The 17735-nt window shown below is 41.8% G+C and overlaps 1 protein-coding gene across 3 annotated transcripts in view; it reads left to right on the top strand.

Annotated features, from left to right (window-relative positions):
- CSNK2A2 (casein kinase 2 alpha 2) overlaps positions 1-17735 on the top strand; it is a 39449-nt gene that overhangs the window by 14610 nt on the left and 7104 nt on the right. For all 3 annotated transcript variants that reach the window (XM_055331558.1, XM_055331560.1, XM_055331559.1), the window contains 6 exons: positions 8245-8304; positions 13774-13857; positions 14648-14758; positions 14998-15099; positions 15631-15731; positions 16821-16969. In XM_055331558.1, the coding sequence (XP_055187533.1) occupies positions 8245-8304; positions 13774-13857; positions 14648-14758; positions 14998-15099; positions 15631-15731; positions 16821-16969 (607 nt within the window). The remainder of the gene's footprint in view (positions 1-8244; positions 8305-13773; positions 13858-14647; positions 14759-14997; positions 15100-15630; positions 15732-16820; positions 16970-17735) is intronic.

Raw genomic sequence — 17735 nt, 5'->3', positions numbered from 1 at the left:
TGAGAGAGACAGAGAGAGAGAGGCAGAGAAACAGGCTCCATGCAGGAAGCCCAACACGGGACTCGATCCCAGGTCTCTAGGATCACGTCCTGGGCTGAAGGCAGCACTAAACCACGGAGCCACCCGGCTGCCCTCCTTTTTTGTTTTTTTGGTTTTTTTTTTAAGATTTTATTTATTCATGAGAGACACAGAGAGAGAGGCAGAGACATAGGCAGAGGGAGAAGCAGGCTCCATGCAGGGAGCCTGATGTGGGACTGGATCCCAGAACCCCGGAATCACGACCTGAGCCAAAGGCAGATGCTCAACCACTGAGCCACCCAGGCACCCATGCTCTTGCCTCCTTAATGAATTTTTACCAGTTGTCTGGCCACACATATAAAATTTTCACTTCAGCATTTTGTATTTCTTAAATTGATGGGTATCCTGATGATGTAACAGCAGGCAACAGTTCAGCAGGAATTTTTAACTCCCTGGACAAATCTTACTTCTAATACATCTTAGCTCTCAAAGGAATGCCTTAATGGCACACATTCTTCTCTAGGCGCTTCCTTTAAAGAGGTCATGGAAAATTAATGTTTTTGAGCCATGCATATCTGAAAACATTTTTATTTTATCTTTCCAGTTAACATACTGGCCGTGGCATAGAATTCTGGATTGTAACTAATAATTTTCTCAAAATTTTGAAGAGCTTTTTCCAGTATTACCACTGAAGCCATTCTGACTTCACCTTACGTGATCTGATTTTGCTTTTGGTTTTTTCTTTCGAAAGCTTTTAGGATTTTCTCTTCAGTCACAGTCTGTGAAATTTCACAATGATGTTCCTTCGAATGGGTCACTTTTATCTTTTGTTCTGGACACTTGCTGGGCCTTTTCAATCTAGAAATTCATGTCCTTCTATTTTGAAAGAATATTTTTAACATTCTTTGATTTCCTTCCTTTCTTCGTTCTCGCTTTCTAGAAGTCCTTCAAATGTTAGATTTCATCTCTCAGCTCTGTTCTGTTCTCTGAACTTTTAAAGGTAGTATCCTGTTCTTTGATGTAATTTCTATTTTTTCACTGAGAATGTGTGGGCTCCCCCCCCAATGATGTTTTCTTCAATTTCTTAAATTCCTTTTTTGTGTGTTCTTGTTTTTTGTCTCTGTCACACTTGTCTGATATGTCATGGTTTTTGACTGTCTACTCTTATAGAGTCATGAAATTACTGATGACTGCTTGTCAGCTCCTGTGTAGAGCTTGCAAGCCTGGCTATGGGCCTCCTGGCCTCCAGCAGGGGGGCGCTATGGGGAATGTTACACATACTTTCTCATAATTCCCCATTTTCAGTGTGGTGGTTTTAAGCCTATTTTCCTGTTTTCAGCTGAATCTGTTTACTCTTTCATTGATACCCAGGGTCACTGATTCCTGGGCCTTCCTATGGTTCTTCCATGTGAGGTTGTCTGGTTCTGGACTCCCTCTGCTCTTTTGGTCTGCTGTGTCAGTTGGACATTTTGATCTAGCTTCAAAATGTCATTGTAGGGCAGCCCGAGTGGCTCAGTGGTTTAGCACCTCAGTGGTTTAGCACCCAGGGCGTGATCCTGGAGACCCAAGATAGAGTTCCGCGTTGGGCTCCCTGCATGGTACCTGCTTCTCCCTCTGCCTGTGTCTCTGCCCTACCCACCCACCCCCCCCCCCCCGTGTATGTGTGTGTTCTCATGAATAAAGAAATGAAATCTTTTAAAAAAAAAAAAGTCATTGTCTCTTCCATTCTCTTAGTTATTGTGAGTGAATCTCCACATCCCCGCCAAGCCCCACTCCTTTTATTGTTGCCTGAGATGAACTTGAGGAAGAAGCAGAGGGTAGGATGAGTTTGGTCTCCCATGTCACGCCAAAGGGTTCCTATGCGTGGTCAAGCCCTGCCATTTTAGTCAACTTAGATTGTTCAGTATCAGCAGATGTGTTTTGGAAGAGCAAATCATGGTAAGACTATCATTTTCTTCAGGTAGTATGACGGGCCACAAATAGAGAAATCAGCTAGTTTAATGTCCTCATGTCCTTCACGGTTTTTATTTTGTCCTGTATCTTATTAGAAAAGCTTGTTTTTTATTTTTACTATTCATTTTATTGTTCTTTGTATTAGTACCTGGATTTAAGGTATCACCCAGAGGTAGTTTGTCCCTGGTTTAATAGTTTTATGGGTTTAATGGGCAGCTTTTCCTTGCTGTTCTCTGAAACTTTATATGAAATAGGGATTATCTAGATATCTTTAGGGAGGGAAGGGAGACTTTGGACTATCCTTTTCAGAATGTACACACATATAAATGAAAGGTTTATTCTGGTTTTCTGTCTCTTCTTGAGTCTTTTTGGATGGTATCTATTTCTAAAGTTGTCCACTTTTTTTCTTATTTAAGATTTTTTTTATTTATTTGAGAGAGCATGAGTTAGAGAAGAGGGAGAGGGAAAAGCAGACTCTCTGCTGAGCTGGGATCCCTGATGTGGAGCTCAATCCCAGGACCCTGGGATTATGACCTGAGCTAAAGGCAGATGCTTAACCCACTGAGCCACCCAAGTACCCCTAAAGTTGTTCACTTTCAATCTTACTTAAAGCTGTTAATAGAATTCTCTTAGGGCTCAGAGACTTTAATATGTTTGTAATTACGTTTTCTTTTAAAGATTTTGTTTATTTGACAGAGCACAGAGGAAGACTGAGAGGGAGACGACTTCCTGCTAAGCAGGGAGCCTGATGCGGGGCTCGATCCCAGGACCCTGGGACATGACCTGAGCTGAAGACAAATGTTTAACCGATTGAACCACCCAGGCACCTCTTTCTTTACATTTTTAACATTATTTGTACCTTTTCTCTCTTTTTAAAAATTACCAGTGTTGCTAGAGATCTCAATAGTAGTTTCAAAGAAACAGCTTTTGGGTTTGTTTTTTTTTCTTAATTTTTTTTAATTTAAATTCAGTTTGCCAACTTAGAGTATAACACCCAGTGCTCATCCCATCAAGTGCCCTCCTCAGTGCCTGTCACCCAGCTACCCCATCCCCCTACCCACCTCCCTTTCTGCAACCATTTGTTTCCCAGAGTTAGGGGTCTTTCATGGTTTGTCTCCCTCTCTCATTTTTCCCCACTCAGTTCCCCTCCTTTCCCTTATAACTTTTGGTTTTATTAATTAAATGTTTTTGTTTTTTCTATTTCCTTCTATTTTCTTTCTTCCTCCCTTCTTTGTTCCTTTTAACTCTTTTCTTTCTTGGGTTTTCATTGTTTTCCCCCTAACTTCTTGAGTCGAAGTCTGCTCATTTCAAGTGTTTATGTCTTTCTTGATTAATGGTAAGTGGGCTTTAAATCTGTGCTTACTCCAAGGACCATCTTAGCTACATTCTGTGCTTATGAAATTCACTTCTGTATAGGTTTCAAATCAAACATTAAATTTCCAGGGGCACCCGAATCAGTCAGTTGAGCATTAAACTCTTGGTTTCAGCTCGGGTCATGATCTCAGAGTTGTGGGATTGAGCCCTGTGGGCCCCTCGCTCAGTGTGGTATCTACTTGTTTCTTTCCCCTCTCCCTCTGCAACTCCACCTGCACGAATGGGCTTGCATGCACACATACTCTTTCTCAAATAAATAAATCTTCATTTTTTTAAAAAAATCTTCATTTTAAAGTTGTACAAATTCCAAACTCATGAATTTGGGGTTTTCTCCTCAAACTATGTACTTTGAAATCTTTTAAACCTACTGAAAATTGGAAGGACAATTAATACTCTCATGTTTTTCTCTTAGATTTACTGGTTGATAATATGTACCATATTTGCAGTTCTCTTCCTTCCCTTACCCTCCCTTCTTTATCTTTTTGTTGAAATCATCTCAAAGTAAGTTGTAGGCATCTTGATACTTCACTCCTAAATATGCTAGCACTAGAACTAAGTAGGACCTTTTCCTACTTGCCAGTACTATTAGGACACTTGGAATTCAATACTTAAACGATAATGCTATCTGATATATAGTAGAGTCCATATTTAAGAGTTTCCTAGTAATAGTCCTAGGAATGTCCTTCATAGAAGCTGTATAATTGTGAATAATATGAGGAAGGATCCACATGGTTTTTTAACAAAGATAGTCTTTTGTTGTTAATTTCTAATTTGGCTGCACTGTGTTTAGAGGAACATGAACTATATAATGTTGGTTATTTGGACTTTGTTGGCGATTGCTTTGTGACTTTAGTGCATGGCCATTTTTTACATCAAGCTTGTTAATTTAGTTCAGATCTTCTGTGGCCTAATCGTTTTTCCCCTTCATACTGCATTTTATGGTAGAGGTACTGATTTGGTCAATTTCTCCTTGAAATAGTTAATGCTTTGTATGTGTCAAAGGGATCATAACAGATACATAGTGACACTCAGAAAAAGAAAAAAAAAAAAAAAAGACAAAACTTCCAAACAAAGGAATAGGAAAAGCCAGTCTCTAAAAGTTGGAATAAACAGTTATAGAAAACTCCACAAACTTGACATTTTCTCAGGGAAATTAATGTACAGTTTATGGCAGAAAAAGTTTCTTAGTTTTCTTTCCCTTTGGAAGAGTATAAATGAAAATGAATAGACATTTTAAGCAAAGTATATCATCTGGACATTTTAAAGATTGATAAGGTACCCTGAGTAGAGTCCATTTGAGAAGATAGTAGACCCATGTTGCTCTGTGGAGAATTTCTGAATCCCTCCTATACAGGTGGGCCTTGACTAGCTGATGTCCTAAGGCCTTGTTAATGCTGTTTGAGTTTGATGTGGAGATCTTCTAAGATGTTTTCGGGTGATTAATAATAACTTTGATTTGCTTGATTAATGATTTGTTCTACTTCCTTAAATTTCTAAAAATATTGACCTTGATTTTATTCTGGATCTTGGGGTTATGTGTTAATGCCAGAACTGGTGATAACTACATTAAGCATCTTTGACTTTATATCCCACTCCCCCCCCAGTTTTTCTTCTCCCTACGTGGGGACCACTGGGATTTCTGGATACAGACCAAGCTGTGTGTGTAAGGGAATCTGCAAGCTCTGTGTGCAGGGTGAGAGTTAGCTGTGTTGGTGATTCCCACATATGGCTTGCTGAGGTGTGTAGTCCTCCTGAATGAGTTCTCGGGGATGGGGCCTGAGGAACCTATAGCTGACTGGTATGCTGAAATATACCTGCAGTCAGAGGACCAACAGGTATACAGCAAGAACGAGGCCCACGTGAGGCCATTCCATTCTGGGTGGTAGTTTGAGACCAAAGAGGTTCTGAGGCCATTGATCAGATTGCCTTTTTTCCATTGTCCTCCTCAGACTTTCTGAGATTAATAAAAAGTCCCAGAAAATTTCCACCTTGGGCCTTTTGGGTAGTCCTAGAGTAGGCCTGGTTTCTAAGAAAATGCCAGTGTGTTTGAGGCTTTGAGACCAAACAAGGATTGATGATTGGTTTCTTCCTCAGCACCTTTGTAATCTTCTGGGAAGCATAGGCTTGTTTTTGATAAGTCACTTATTTCATGAAAACACAAGCAAAGCTAATTTCCTGCCAACATTTCACAGTTGGTTGGTTAACAATGTTCTCCACATAGCTGGCCAAGAAGAATGGAAGAAAAGTGTGGTTCTTGTGAAATTTCCCTTTATAACTTGTCATGGACTCTTAACACTTGTGTTTCCTGGAAGACAGTTTTAATTTTGTTCCATTGACTCGTGAACATCTTCAAAGGCAAATATTTATCGACTGCCTTCTGGGTACCGCTATTCATGGGTGAGGTATATATACAGCATGTGCTACTCTGCTTTTGTGTTACCCAAATACTTAGAATATGGACCAGGTTGTATGGTGGCCCCTACCATACTTGAGGGAGGGAAAGCAAAGATCTTGAGTTAGTAAGCTGGTGACTACCACCAGCCACAGCACCTATTTTTTCCCCATGAGGTGTGTGCCTGATGTGCCAGGACACTAGCATGGGACTTGGGATGCAGGCAGAGTGGAGCGGCCTCTTGTTGCACACAGCCAAGTGCCTGAGTGGGGAACATTAACTGCAGGGACACCCCCGAGGACAGTAAATAGCAAGAGAGTTCAGATAAGGAAGGGGGACCACCGTCAGCTCTCTTGACTTAACAGGCTAAGGGAGAGGGATGATGTGTTCTAGGTTTGGAAAGAGGTGGGGACCCTGGAAAAGAAAGAACAGAGGAGGCAAGCAGGTTTATTTGGCCAGAGTTGGAGACCCCCTGGGGGCAACAGTGGGAACAGAGCCACAAAAGTAGACGAAGCCAGACTGTGGACCTTGGCGAGTCCTGAATTTTAGGCCCAGGAGGTAAAATGTTCTAGATGTAGTTTGGTCTCCTTCCCACAGCTCCTAAGAGATGGGAGTGAATGTCAGCCTATCATTTGGGACTTCATAATGTATTAGGCCTGACCACTGTATTCATTTAGTGTTTTATATTACATAACATTGAGGTTGGTTGGAGTAGCTAGAAATATTATATTGGCAATCCAAGGACGTTTTGTGTTCTGTCTTAACACCATTTACACAGATGCCTGGTATGGATACCACATGATAGGAGAGGAAAACCTTCCACAGATAAAAGTCCAAATGATAAAATACTGCATATTTGTTCTCTGTAGGTAAAATATTCCAACCTTCTGAGGGTTAGGAAATGCTTGCTTCACTGTCATGTGCCTGTATATTGACTTGAGGTTAAACTTGGCACAGTCTAGGAGTGATGTCCTTAATCCTCGGAGGAGGAGCTGATTTGACACCCAGAGATAGTATCTTCAGCCCATGTCTGTACATATGGGTTGTTGGTATGCCGGCTGAGAAATCTTCCTTGCCATGTGGAGCCAAGCTGGAGGACAGAATACTTGGGTGTTTGGCTGTTCTGAAGTTGAATCCACTCCTGAGCCAGAGTGGTGCTGTGCTAGTGCCATCTGTGTAGTTCCCCCTAAGCCAGGTTAGCCTCCCATAGCAGGGCAGCTCCCAGGCACCACCGGTGTTTGATCCGCACGTTCTCATGCTCTGTGCTGGCTGCTGCCTGAGGTTGAAGAAATCAAATACTCTTACCAAGCCAGAGGGAGAATTACTCTTCTCAATGGAAAATTTGAGGAGGAAGCTAAATCCTGGTGTTCTTAGAGGATGTTAAATTTGGCAAATTGTTCATCTTTCTGAACAGGTGATGTAGTTACATGGATCTAGAATATAAAATGGTATACAATGAAAAATTTCCTTTATTTCCCCGTGTGCCAGCTGTCCATCCCCCACGCACATATATACAAAATCACCCACATATTAATGTCCATATATCATTATAAATACAAACACGTTGGGATGTGTAGTTTTACTTCCTCCTTACACAGATACATTATATATGCTGATCAGAGCTCCTTAGAGAGCTTCCCTCTTACTGCCTGAGTCTTCAGTAAAGAAACAAAGGATGTTTTAAAAAGTGTACTGATTTTCTAGAAGGTGCTGCGTTGGACTGATGGGGAAACATATACCTGGAATTGATTACTAAAAATAATAGTATAGTTTCTTTTTTTTTTTTTTAATAGTATAGTTTGTGATGAAGGTTTGTGATGACTAATGAACCTGGATGTATTAATGCTACTCTGCCTCTTAGAAATTGAAATTAAAAAAACAAAACTCCTAAAGGGTATGTCTGTGTCCCAGTATGAGAACTGTTTGCATGTCCTTTTGACCTGGAATCATTTTCAGTGCCTATGTCTATTCTTTTTTTCCTGTAACATCTCACTCTCGTACTCCTTTCTTAAGTCTCTTACCATCTGCCAGAACCAAAGCAGGTGGACTGTCTTGCCACTTTTTACCACCTGGGCCAATGAAGTTCTTCAGGTTCTGCTCTGCACTCAGAACTTAGTTCTCTGACAGACACTGCTGCTCCAGTGGATTACTTTGAAGTATACTAAGAATATGAGGACAATTGGACAACTTGGGCTTTATCTCCATAATAATGTAATTTAGGGTGTTGAAATGATGGAGCATTGAACAAGTTTTTAGAAGATCCACAGTGAATTAAGTGTTTCTCTCCCTTGGAATTCCACACACACCCCACCCCACACACAAAAAAAAACTAAAGTATTACACCCTCATCTTTGGTCTTTGTCTCATTTGTTCCAGATCAGGTGGTAAAAAGTCCTGGGGTTCTTCAGTGACTTAAGCAGTAAAGTTTACAGAGAATTATGGCCAATATTTGGGATGACAAAATGATGAGACTAAATTAACTTTCTGCTATCTGAAATGTGTTTCAGCAACTTTACCAGATCCTGACAGACTTCGATATCCGGTTTTATATGTATGAGCTACTTAAGGTAAGTGGCATTCAGAGGCAGTGAATCTTTTCAGGTGTATTCATCAAAGGAGACTTTTTTTTTTTTATGATTTCAGTTAGCCAACACATAGCACGTCATTAGTTTCAGATGTAGTGTTCAGTAGTTTATCAGTCACATGTAACAAACACCCAGTGCTCATCACGTCAGGTGCCCTCCTCAATGCCTGTCACCCAGTTACTCCATCCTCCCTCCCACTTCCCAAGAAGTTTTTGAGAGGACAAAGAGAACTCAGTCAGGTAGGTTCTCTCTTGACACTTAGAGAATTTAGTGAGGTGGTTTTGTTTTGTTTTGTTTTGTTTTGTTTTTTGTTTTTTAGTAGGCACCACACCCAACGTGGGGCTTGAAATCATGACCCTGAGATCTGGAGTCACAGGCTCCACCGACGGAGCCATCCAGGTGCCCTGAGGGTTTATTTTTGTTTTTGTTTTAACTTCCATTGCGATCTCTGTTGTGGGATTTTTACGTAGAAACTCCTGTGGAACAGTCAGGAGATACCAAGAACATGCCAAAAATCAGAACTTCCTTCTTCATAGTTCTTGTTGGCCTTCGGATTTTCTTTTTGCTGCTTGCTTAATTCTGTCAATTTTTACTGTGTAACAGATCACCCAGAACTTAACAATTTTTAACAAATTATGTACTATTTCTCATAATTCTGTGGGATTAGCTGGGTGAGTCTTTTGACTGGTACACATTGGTCCCAAATGGCCTCATTCACATATCTGGAATGGCAACTGGAATAGCTGAAGGCTCTTTCTATGGGGGTAGTCTAAGCTACTTCCTCCTGTGGTGGCCTCAGGGTTTCTAGTAGTATGAGAGGGTGAAGTTAAATATGTAAGTGCTTTTCAAGTGTCTACTTGTGTCATGTCTCTTAATGCCCTGTTGACCAAAGCAGATCCTGGCCAAACCTAGATTCAAAGGGTGGGGAAGTAGACTTCACTTTTTGATGGGCCAGAGCATTGAAGTCCCAGTAGAAAGGGACACGCATACTGGGTGGGCAGGCATTTGGATCTCCTTTCTCTTGTCATCACTCATAATCCCCTTCCCAGCCTATCCTCTAGCCCTGACTGACCTAGACATGCAAGGAGAGGTGATGGGTGGCCCTTTTAGGACACTTAGTAATCCCAAGATGGAAATTTTGAAGCATTACTGGTTGGTGGAGGAATGACCTTTTTTTAGTTTGTCTAGGTACACACTTAGGTAAAGAATTCTGGGACACCTGGGTAGCTCAGGGGTTAAGCCCCTGCCTTCAGCCCAGGGCACAATCCTGGAGTCCTGGGATCAAGTCCCACACTGGGCTCCCTACATGGAGCCTGCTTCTCCCTCTGCCTATGTCTCTACGTGTGTGTGTGTGTGTGTGTGTGTGTGTGTGATGAATAAATAATTAAAATATTTTAAAAAAAAACACACACTTAGGTAAAGAATTCTAAAAAGGCTTGTAAATTGGAATAAACCAATGGCTCCTAAGTTGTTTTGAGTCTGGATCACTAAGAATCTAATGAGAACTTTTAAACTCCCCCCCCCAAAAAAATGCATATGTAAATACACAGTATTACATAAAGTTTTATGGGGTGTGGGGATCTCAGTTTAAGAACCTCTGAAAGATAGAGATGATTAAGTTATTGGCATTATTGAAGAAAATTGCCAAGATGGAGATTGGATGGGATTGTGAACAATTACTTGAGCAAAATCCCAAGTTTAATTAAGGCTGAGTTTTAGGGAATGGGAGTTTGAAGAACTAGCCCCGTACGGTGAATGTATTTTCTTAGAAGCACTTACACAAACCTCTTATCATTAGTACCAAGGTGGTAGATTTAAGAGTCCACTCTTAAAACTAATGGGTCTTTCTTTTGTCAATAAGATCAGAAACATTTGAAGGTAGAACTTGGTGTATTACATCTTTCTGCATATCCTTTCCATGCCAGAATTAAAGATGTTGGTGGAGAAGAGGTTATTAGTGGTGGTGTGGTCTTGTGAGCTGTCAGGCTAGCTCCTTCCCTGAGGGTGCTTTCCAGAGAACCCCATGCATTCACCCAATGAGAGCCGCAATCTAAATCTCACAGTCGGTTATTTTTAAGTAAGGTGTTAAGATTTTGTGTTTTTAACTTACCACACCAAAGATGAAGATTTATAACCTTGCACAGTTGTCCTTAGGTCAAGTAAAGACATCCCGATGACACAAGTCTCCACAGGCTGGTCATTCAGATAGTCCTTTGTGTCTGATATCCCTTCTGCTTTCTGGAGGTAGCGGCCAGGCAGGCAGTAAGGACATTCTTTCTGCTAATGAGGCATAGGACCCCAGACGAAGCTTGAAAAATGTCTTTCATGCCTAATGATCAGGTAATGCCAGATTTTGAAAGTGAAATAGCTCCCCCAAGGAATTTAAAAGCATGTCAGTGACTCCATAGGGAGTCTGACTAGTGAACTTGGCACAAGAATTAATTCCCTTCCTCTACTTGTTCAGCCTCTGCTCAAGTATTTCTCACACCCCAGGTATTATGGTCCTTATTAGTTCATTCCTTTGGACAAAGACTAGGCAAAATAACAGAATTGACACTTGCCAGATTTTCTCTTTGGGGGAACTAGATGAGGAAGAGGAAATCTTCAGCTTCACTGAAAAAGTGGAAGAAACTGAGGCAGAGGGCTGTGAAGTGGTTGTTGGGTGCCTGTGCTCAGATCCAGGGAACTCTGTCCTCAGGAGCCCTGGTTTCCTAAGATACTGCCACAAAGCCGTTGTGGAATCTTGCTACACACCTGTTGTTGCAAAACAAAACAGAGAAAAATTACATTGAAGTAGAACTTTCATAAATGAATAAATCTTAAGTGTACAGGATTTTGGGTTTTTACATAAGTGGAACCTTCACCCAGATCTATGTAGTACTATGCTGTCCAGTACAGTAGCTGTTGCCCACAGGCAGCTATTTAAGTTTTAATTAAAATTTGAAATTCCGGGATCCCTGGGTGGCGCAGCGGTTTGGCGCCTGCCTTTGACCCAGGGCGCGATCCTGGAGACCCGGGATCAAATCCCATATCGGGCTCCCGGTGCATGGAACCTGCTTCTCCCTCTGCCTATGTCTCTGCCTCTCTCTCTCTCTCTCTCTCTCTCTCTCTCTCTGTGACTATCATAAATAAATAAATTTTTTAAAAAAATTTGAAATTCCTTTCCTTTATCACAGTAGCCACATTTCAGATGTGCAGTGGCCTCATGTGGCTAGTGGCTACCATATTGGACAGTGCAGATATAGAATATTTCTATCATCACTGAAAGTTCTGTTGGACAGGGCTGGCAGAGAAAAAAGAGTACCCCAGAAGGCTGTCCTGTGCCCCTTCTCTTCCGGATCTCCTTTTCTGAAGATAATATTCTCAGTTCTACCACCAGTTTAGTTTTGCATGTTTTTTACCTTCATATAAAAAGCATCGCGCACTGTTTACTTTTTTGTGTCTGGGGAAAAGCAAAATTTGTTTATTCCTGGATTTGCTGATCTTGGGGATCGTTCTTGGACCCAGTCCAGTGGTTTTCAACCAAGTCAAATTGACAAAATCTGGAACCATTTTTGGTTGTCACAATTTGGAGGAGTGCAGCTGGCATCTGGTGAGAAGAGCCCAGGGATTCTTTTAAACATCCTGCAGCTCCCCACAGCAAAGAATTATCTGGTCCAAAATATCAGCACAGCTGAGGTTGAAAAACCCTGATCTTGTCCTGTGGAAAACTCCCCTAAAACCACTCAGTGCCAAGCACATAGTAGGAACCACAAGATGGTGGGTTGCTGTTTTGTTACTCAAGAAGAAAATCATGGCACTCAGGTAGGCTTCAGTGCTTTTTAAGACAAGCCATAGGGCATAATTTAAAATTTATGGGAATAGTTACTGTGTTCAAAAAAGGAGAAATAGAAGGAAATTTTTGTATTCTCTAAAACCACCCAAAGAAACAATGAGTAAAAGATTTGAATCAGTATTTATCCAGAGAAGATACAGCATGACCACTAACACCCAAAAAGATGTCAACCTGATCCCTGAGTAAGGAAATATAATTCAAATCCACATGAGATCCCACTTCAGACCAGCCAGAACGACAATAATCACAAAGATGAAGCAGTGACAAGTGTTGACGAGGATGTGGAGAAACTGAACCTTCATACATTACCAGTGGGAATGTAAACTGGAGCAGGCACTTTGGAGAACAATTAGGCAGACTCTTAAAAAGTTTGATGTAAACTAACATAAAACTCAGCACTTCCACCCTCAGGAATCTGCATGAGAGAAATGAAAGCCTGTGTCCTCTCAAAGGCCTGTATATGAATATTCATAAGCAGCCTTATTCATAATAGCCCCAAACTGGAAACAGCCCAGATATCCATCAACTAGTACATCCATACAGTGGAATGCTACTCAGGAAGAAAAACGTAACACAGATGAATCTCAGCAACATAATGCTGAGGGAAAGAAGATAAGAGTACTGGGCAGCCCCGGTGGCGCAGTGGGTTTAGCGCCGCCTACAGCCCAGGGTGTGATCCTAGAGACCTGGGATCGAGTTCCACGTCAGGCTCCCTGCATGGAGCCTGCTTCTCCCTCTGCCTGTGACTCTGCCTCTCTCTCTCTCTCTATGAGTAAATAAATAAAATCTTTAAAAAAAAAAAAGAGTACTGTATATTGTACCATTCCACTTTACAATTGTCCAGAAAAGGCAGATCAGTAGCAATGGCAAGTTTGTGGTTACTGCTGAGGTAGGGGGCAAATGGGAGTGGTGACCAATCCCAGGCAAGCTGCTGGGGAATTTTGGGGATGATGGCAGGAGTTTCAAGACTGGATTGTGGTGCCAGTCGCACAATTTTATGAATGTGCTCAAAAAAATCATTGGCTTATACACTTAAAATCTTACCTGTATATCCTCTATCTTATAGGAAGCAATATCTTCCCTTAGAGGAAAAATAGAATCCTTAAAGGCCAGGTGGCTTAAGGATTATTTGTAAAAGAAAATACTAATACTAGAATACTTGTTAATCCCAAAAGTCCACAGTGGGCACTTGTCTAGAAGACAAACCATGTCAAATGTCACAGTTTGTCATTCCCATTTGAATCACTATGAGAGGGGACTCTAGTGAGTTTCCCAGGTCTGGTTTTAAACCCTTTGAGTTAGACCAATAGATTAATGTATGATTCCTAAGTCAAAGTTACTGGTAAAGTGTTACTTACTAACTGCAAGTAGCAAGAGTGTCCAGAGGAGTGTCTCCTATCTTCCCTCCTTAACGCAGCCCCTTTTCTGCCGGCTGCCAGCATAGTGTGCACAGAGCGCTAGGGGTACCATCTGAGGCATGATTATTGTCCTCTGTCGCAGCAGTAAGCTGCCCCTTGGGAGATTGTATTCACATGAAGCTGTCACAAATAATATGCTTGCGTTGGGAGGTTGGTAGACAGTGTGCTTACTTTTCTCTGTCCTTTCTTATCTAATAGGCTCTGGATTACTGCCACAGCAAGGGAATCATGCACAGGGATGTGAAACCTCACAATGTCATGATAGATCACCAACAGAAAAAGGTACCGTTGCAGCCAGGCAGCAACAAGGCTTTTCTTAGAAGGTCTAGGGCAGACCACAACTCTAGGTATTGACCTAGGAGGGACTGCAAACCAGTACTGTTTTCTTTGGCAGACTTGTGTTACTGTTATTTCTCCAGTCTCCAGTGTTGCTTTCTGCTCTGCATGAGCATGGTACACAAGGAAAGGAGACCCGTGAGCCTATCTGTAGTCCCTTGTTTATTTTGGTCATGGTTTTCCAGAGAGCCTCGCAAAGAAACTCCAGCAGATGGTTTGTACTTCTTTTAATGACCCTTAGACCAGTCTGCCTAGCCTTTACACTTGGGTCCCTCCTGTTTTTCATATCCAATTCTGGTTGTCCCTGATTGGTGAGTAAGTGATTCCACTACTGTGTGATTAATAAAAAGCTGGAGCAATGCTTCAATCCTGGGGTGGGGCCTGGGTCTCCAACCCTTTCTGTTGTGGCTTTAGCTTATGATGGGAGCTGTTAATAATGGGGGAATGTGTTATATGCAAGTAAAACAGAGGCAGAGTAAAAAGTTTAAGCTTGATTGATGGGAAGAGAATGATAAGCCAGGATAATTTAAATTAAAAAAAAAAAGCAAATAAGATTCTGAGAGCTCTACTCTAGAGGTGACCTCTTCCACAGTTGCTGAAAGGGTAATTTTTGCCAGTGCACTGGCTAACATTTGTTATGTAGCACACGTATTGTCAGCTAACGTGATGTGGCCTTTTTCTAAGGCACAGGCGTCTAGAAACACTCCTTTACGGGTTTGATTTCTGTTGTTTGTAGCTGCGGCTCATAGACTGGGGTCTGGCAGAGTTTTACCACCCTGCTCAGGAATACAATGTCCGTGTAGCATCGAGGTACTTCAAGGGCCCGGAGCTCCTTGTGGATTATCAGGTACAACTCACGCCTCCTTTGTGTGTTTCCTTAGGGCTTCTGCTCGGGTGCTGTTTATTAAGTCAGTTTGGATACATTCAAAACCCCAGCCTGAAGCAGTCATTTCAGATTTTTCTCAGTGACTTTTTTTTTTCTTTGAATTATAAAATATGTGCAAAGGTCAACTGAAGACTAGAAATCCAGATCAAAGAAATACATTAGCAACACCTTTCACTAACAGGCTGACCTTGTTTCCCCAGATGTATGATTACAGCTTGGACATGTGGAGTTTGGGCTGTATGTTAGCAAGCATGATCTTTCGAAAGGAGCCCTTCTTTCACGGACAGGACAACTATGACCAGGTGAGCAAACACTAACTGGCTCTTCCCCATGTGGGGGCACATGCCAAGGAAATGGGAGTCTGTTGACAGGGATGCTATCCTTGAGCCACTCAGTGTCTGCACTTAAGTTCTCCTTCAGGGTAAAGAGCTTCATGAGATTTTGTCTGTGGTTACCAGGTCCCCAAACATAGAGCCAGATAAAGCTATCTTATTAAGCTCCACGTATGCCCCACAGTGAGTCTGTGAAGAAGTCAGACACACCTTGTCTAACAAAACTAGCTTCTAGTCATTAGATTGTGATGCCCCCGTAATTGTCAGCTTCTGGAAGATTATTGTCATAAGTTATTACCATTTTAAAGGGAGTTTGGAAATTTGCTTTCTGTGAATATCATTGGCCTTTGGTCTGCCTCCTGTCAGCCCCGGGCTCCAATCTGCCTCTGGTCCCTGGAGATTCAGTGATGGAGAAGTCCTCTCATTTCTTGAGATAGCATCCTCACAGGCTTGCGGTGAGCTCTGTGCTCAGTAATTTGGTCAGTTTGTTTTGTGTTTCAGCTTGTTCGCATTGCCAAGGTTCTGGGTACAGATGAGCTGTATGGGTATCTGAAGAAGTATCACATAGACCTAGATCCGCACTTCAACGATATCCTGGGACAGTAAGTAAGAGAGAGGAAGAGAGAACGAGGGTTTTAACTAAACCCATTTCAGAAGAGGGAATATTCGCCGAAATCACTTGCTAATCATAGCAAAGTTGAAAATACCCTTCTTTTTTCTCATGTGTGCTTTTTAAAACTTGTTTTGAGGTTTGGGCATTGTTTACATGTGTCTTCTGATCGTTGTACTTCTCCAAGAGATAACCTGTCAGTCCATAGAAAAGAGAAGACAAAATCCTGTTACAGTGAAAGGCTCTGCAGGACAGTGTATGCTTATTTTAATGGAAAATCTTAGAAAGCTGTGATTCTTCTTTGAAGAAGAGATTTATAGTTTTTTTCTTGTTCTATTGAATGGATTTTCTATAAGGTGGCAAATTTTATTTTATTTTTTAAGATTTTATATATTTATTCATGATAGACATAGAGAGAGAGAGAGGCAGAGAACACAGGCAGAGGGAGAAGCAGGCAGGCTCCATACCAGGAGCCTGATGTGGGACTCGATCCCGGGACTCCAGGATCGCTCCCTGGGCCAAAGGCAGGCGCCAAACCGCTGAGCCACCCGGGGATCCCCCCAACGTGGCAAATTTTAAAGCATATTTGCAGGTACAGTGCACTAGTGTTGAAAAGTAAATGCATTGACAGTTCCCAGTGTTTTGTGGAGCCTCTGTTTCCAAGGCTAGCTCTCTAAATATTTTTGCTGCACAACCTCTGTGCCTCACCAGAATTGACTAAAAGCCTGATGCATAAGAAATGATCTAGGAAGGTGCCACAAATTCTAAATCAGATGTAGAAGCTTTAGTTCATTTTATCAGAGAGCATGTTTTTTGTTTCAGGATGTAAGAAATGATCTAGGAAGGTGCCACAAATTCTAAATCAGATGTAGAAGCTTTAGTTCATTTTATCAGAGAGCATGTTTTTGTTTCAGGATGCCTCAGATACTCCTGTGGAGGGTGGGGCAGACACCTGTGAGAATGAGATTTAATGAGTTTATAATCCTCCTGGGGTTCTAAGATTCTATTGGCTTTAACCATGGTAATGTCTGGATTCTTGTTGAATTGAATCTCAGTACCAATGCTTCCCTTTCCTCCTCAGACATTCACGGAAACGCTGGGAAAACTTTATCCATAGTGAGAACAGACACCTCGTCAGCCCTGAGGCCCTAGATCTTCTGGACAAACTTCTGCGATACGACCATCAACAGAGACTGACCGCCAAAGAGGCCATGGAGCATCCCTACTTCTGTGAGTCTCCAGGGACCATTTGCAGGGGCCTGATTTATTAAAGGAATAAGTCTCCTGTTCTTTATCTTTGAGGCCAGTCAGGAGAATTCTAGGTGTTTGGATTGAATCATCCTTGGAATTTGGCCTCATTCATTCTGGACTATTGAGACAGCTCTTGCAGTTCCTTTTCTTGATCTGCAGAGGTGTTTGCTTGTCCACTGCCATAGCTCCCCTTGAGTCTGGTCTGCAGACCGTTCCCTGTGGCCCTGGGTTGAGAGATCACAAATATCTGAACTTTGTTTTTTGGATATATCTGTGTGGAAACTTAATCAAGCATGTTTTTTCCCCTCAAAAAACAAAGTAGTTGGTTAAAAGTAATAAGATGACCATAGTATATTTTTAAAGAAGGAAATGAGTTAAATTCAGTAAAAGGAATCTGAAGAAAGGAAAGCAGCTATGGAAGGACCTCACTAAAATCCTACCTGAGTTAAAGAATTTTTAGGTCTCACTTCAGAGTGTGTATTGTATGTATGTATGTATGTATTCAGTGCACATGGTTGCTTCTTGGCTGCCTGCGTACAGCTCCCTGGCCCCTCCCTCCCAATAAAGTCTGTCTCAGATAGACTTTCCCCTTAATTGTTGGCAACAGGAGATTATTTAGTCCAGGCACAGAGGAGATAGGGGATACAGGTTACAGGACCAGTCTCAGCCCACTCTCTGGATCAAGAAGAAAACCTTCAGCCTGTCTCTTGCTTGGCCAGTATGCTATCTACCCTTCTTTTCTTCC

This window comes from Nyctereutes procyonoides, unplaced genomic scaffold (assembly GCF_905146905.1).
Source record: "Nyctereutes procyonoides isolate TBG_1078 unplaced genomic scaffold, NYPRO_anot_genome, whole genome shotgun sequence".
NCBI lineage: Eukaryota > Metazoa > Chordata > Mammalia > Carnivora > Canidae > Nyctereutes > Nyctereutes procyonoides.
Note: the sequence above shows the minus strand (reverse complement) of the source record. Positions and strands in the feature narration are given on the sequence as shown.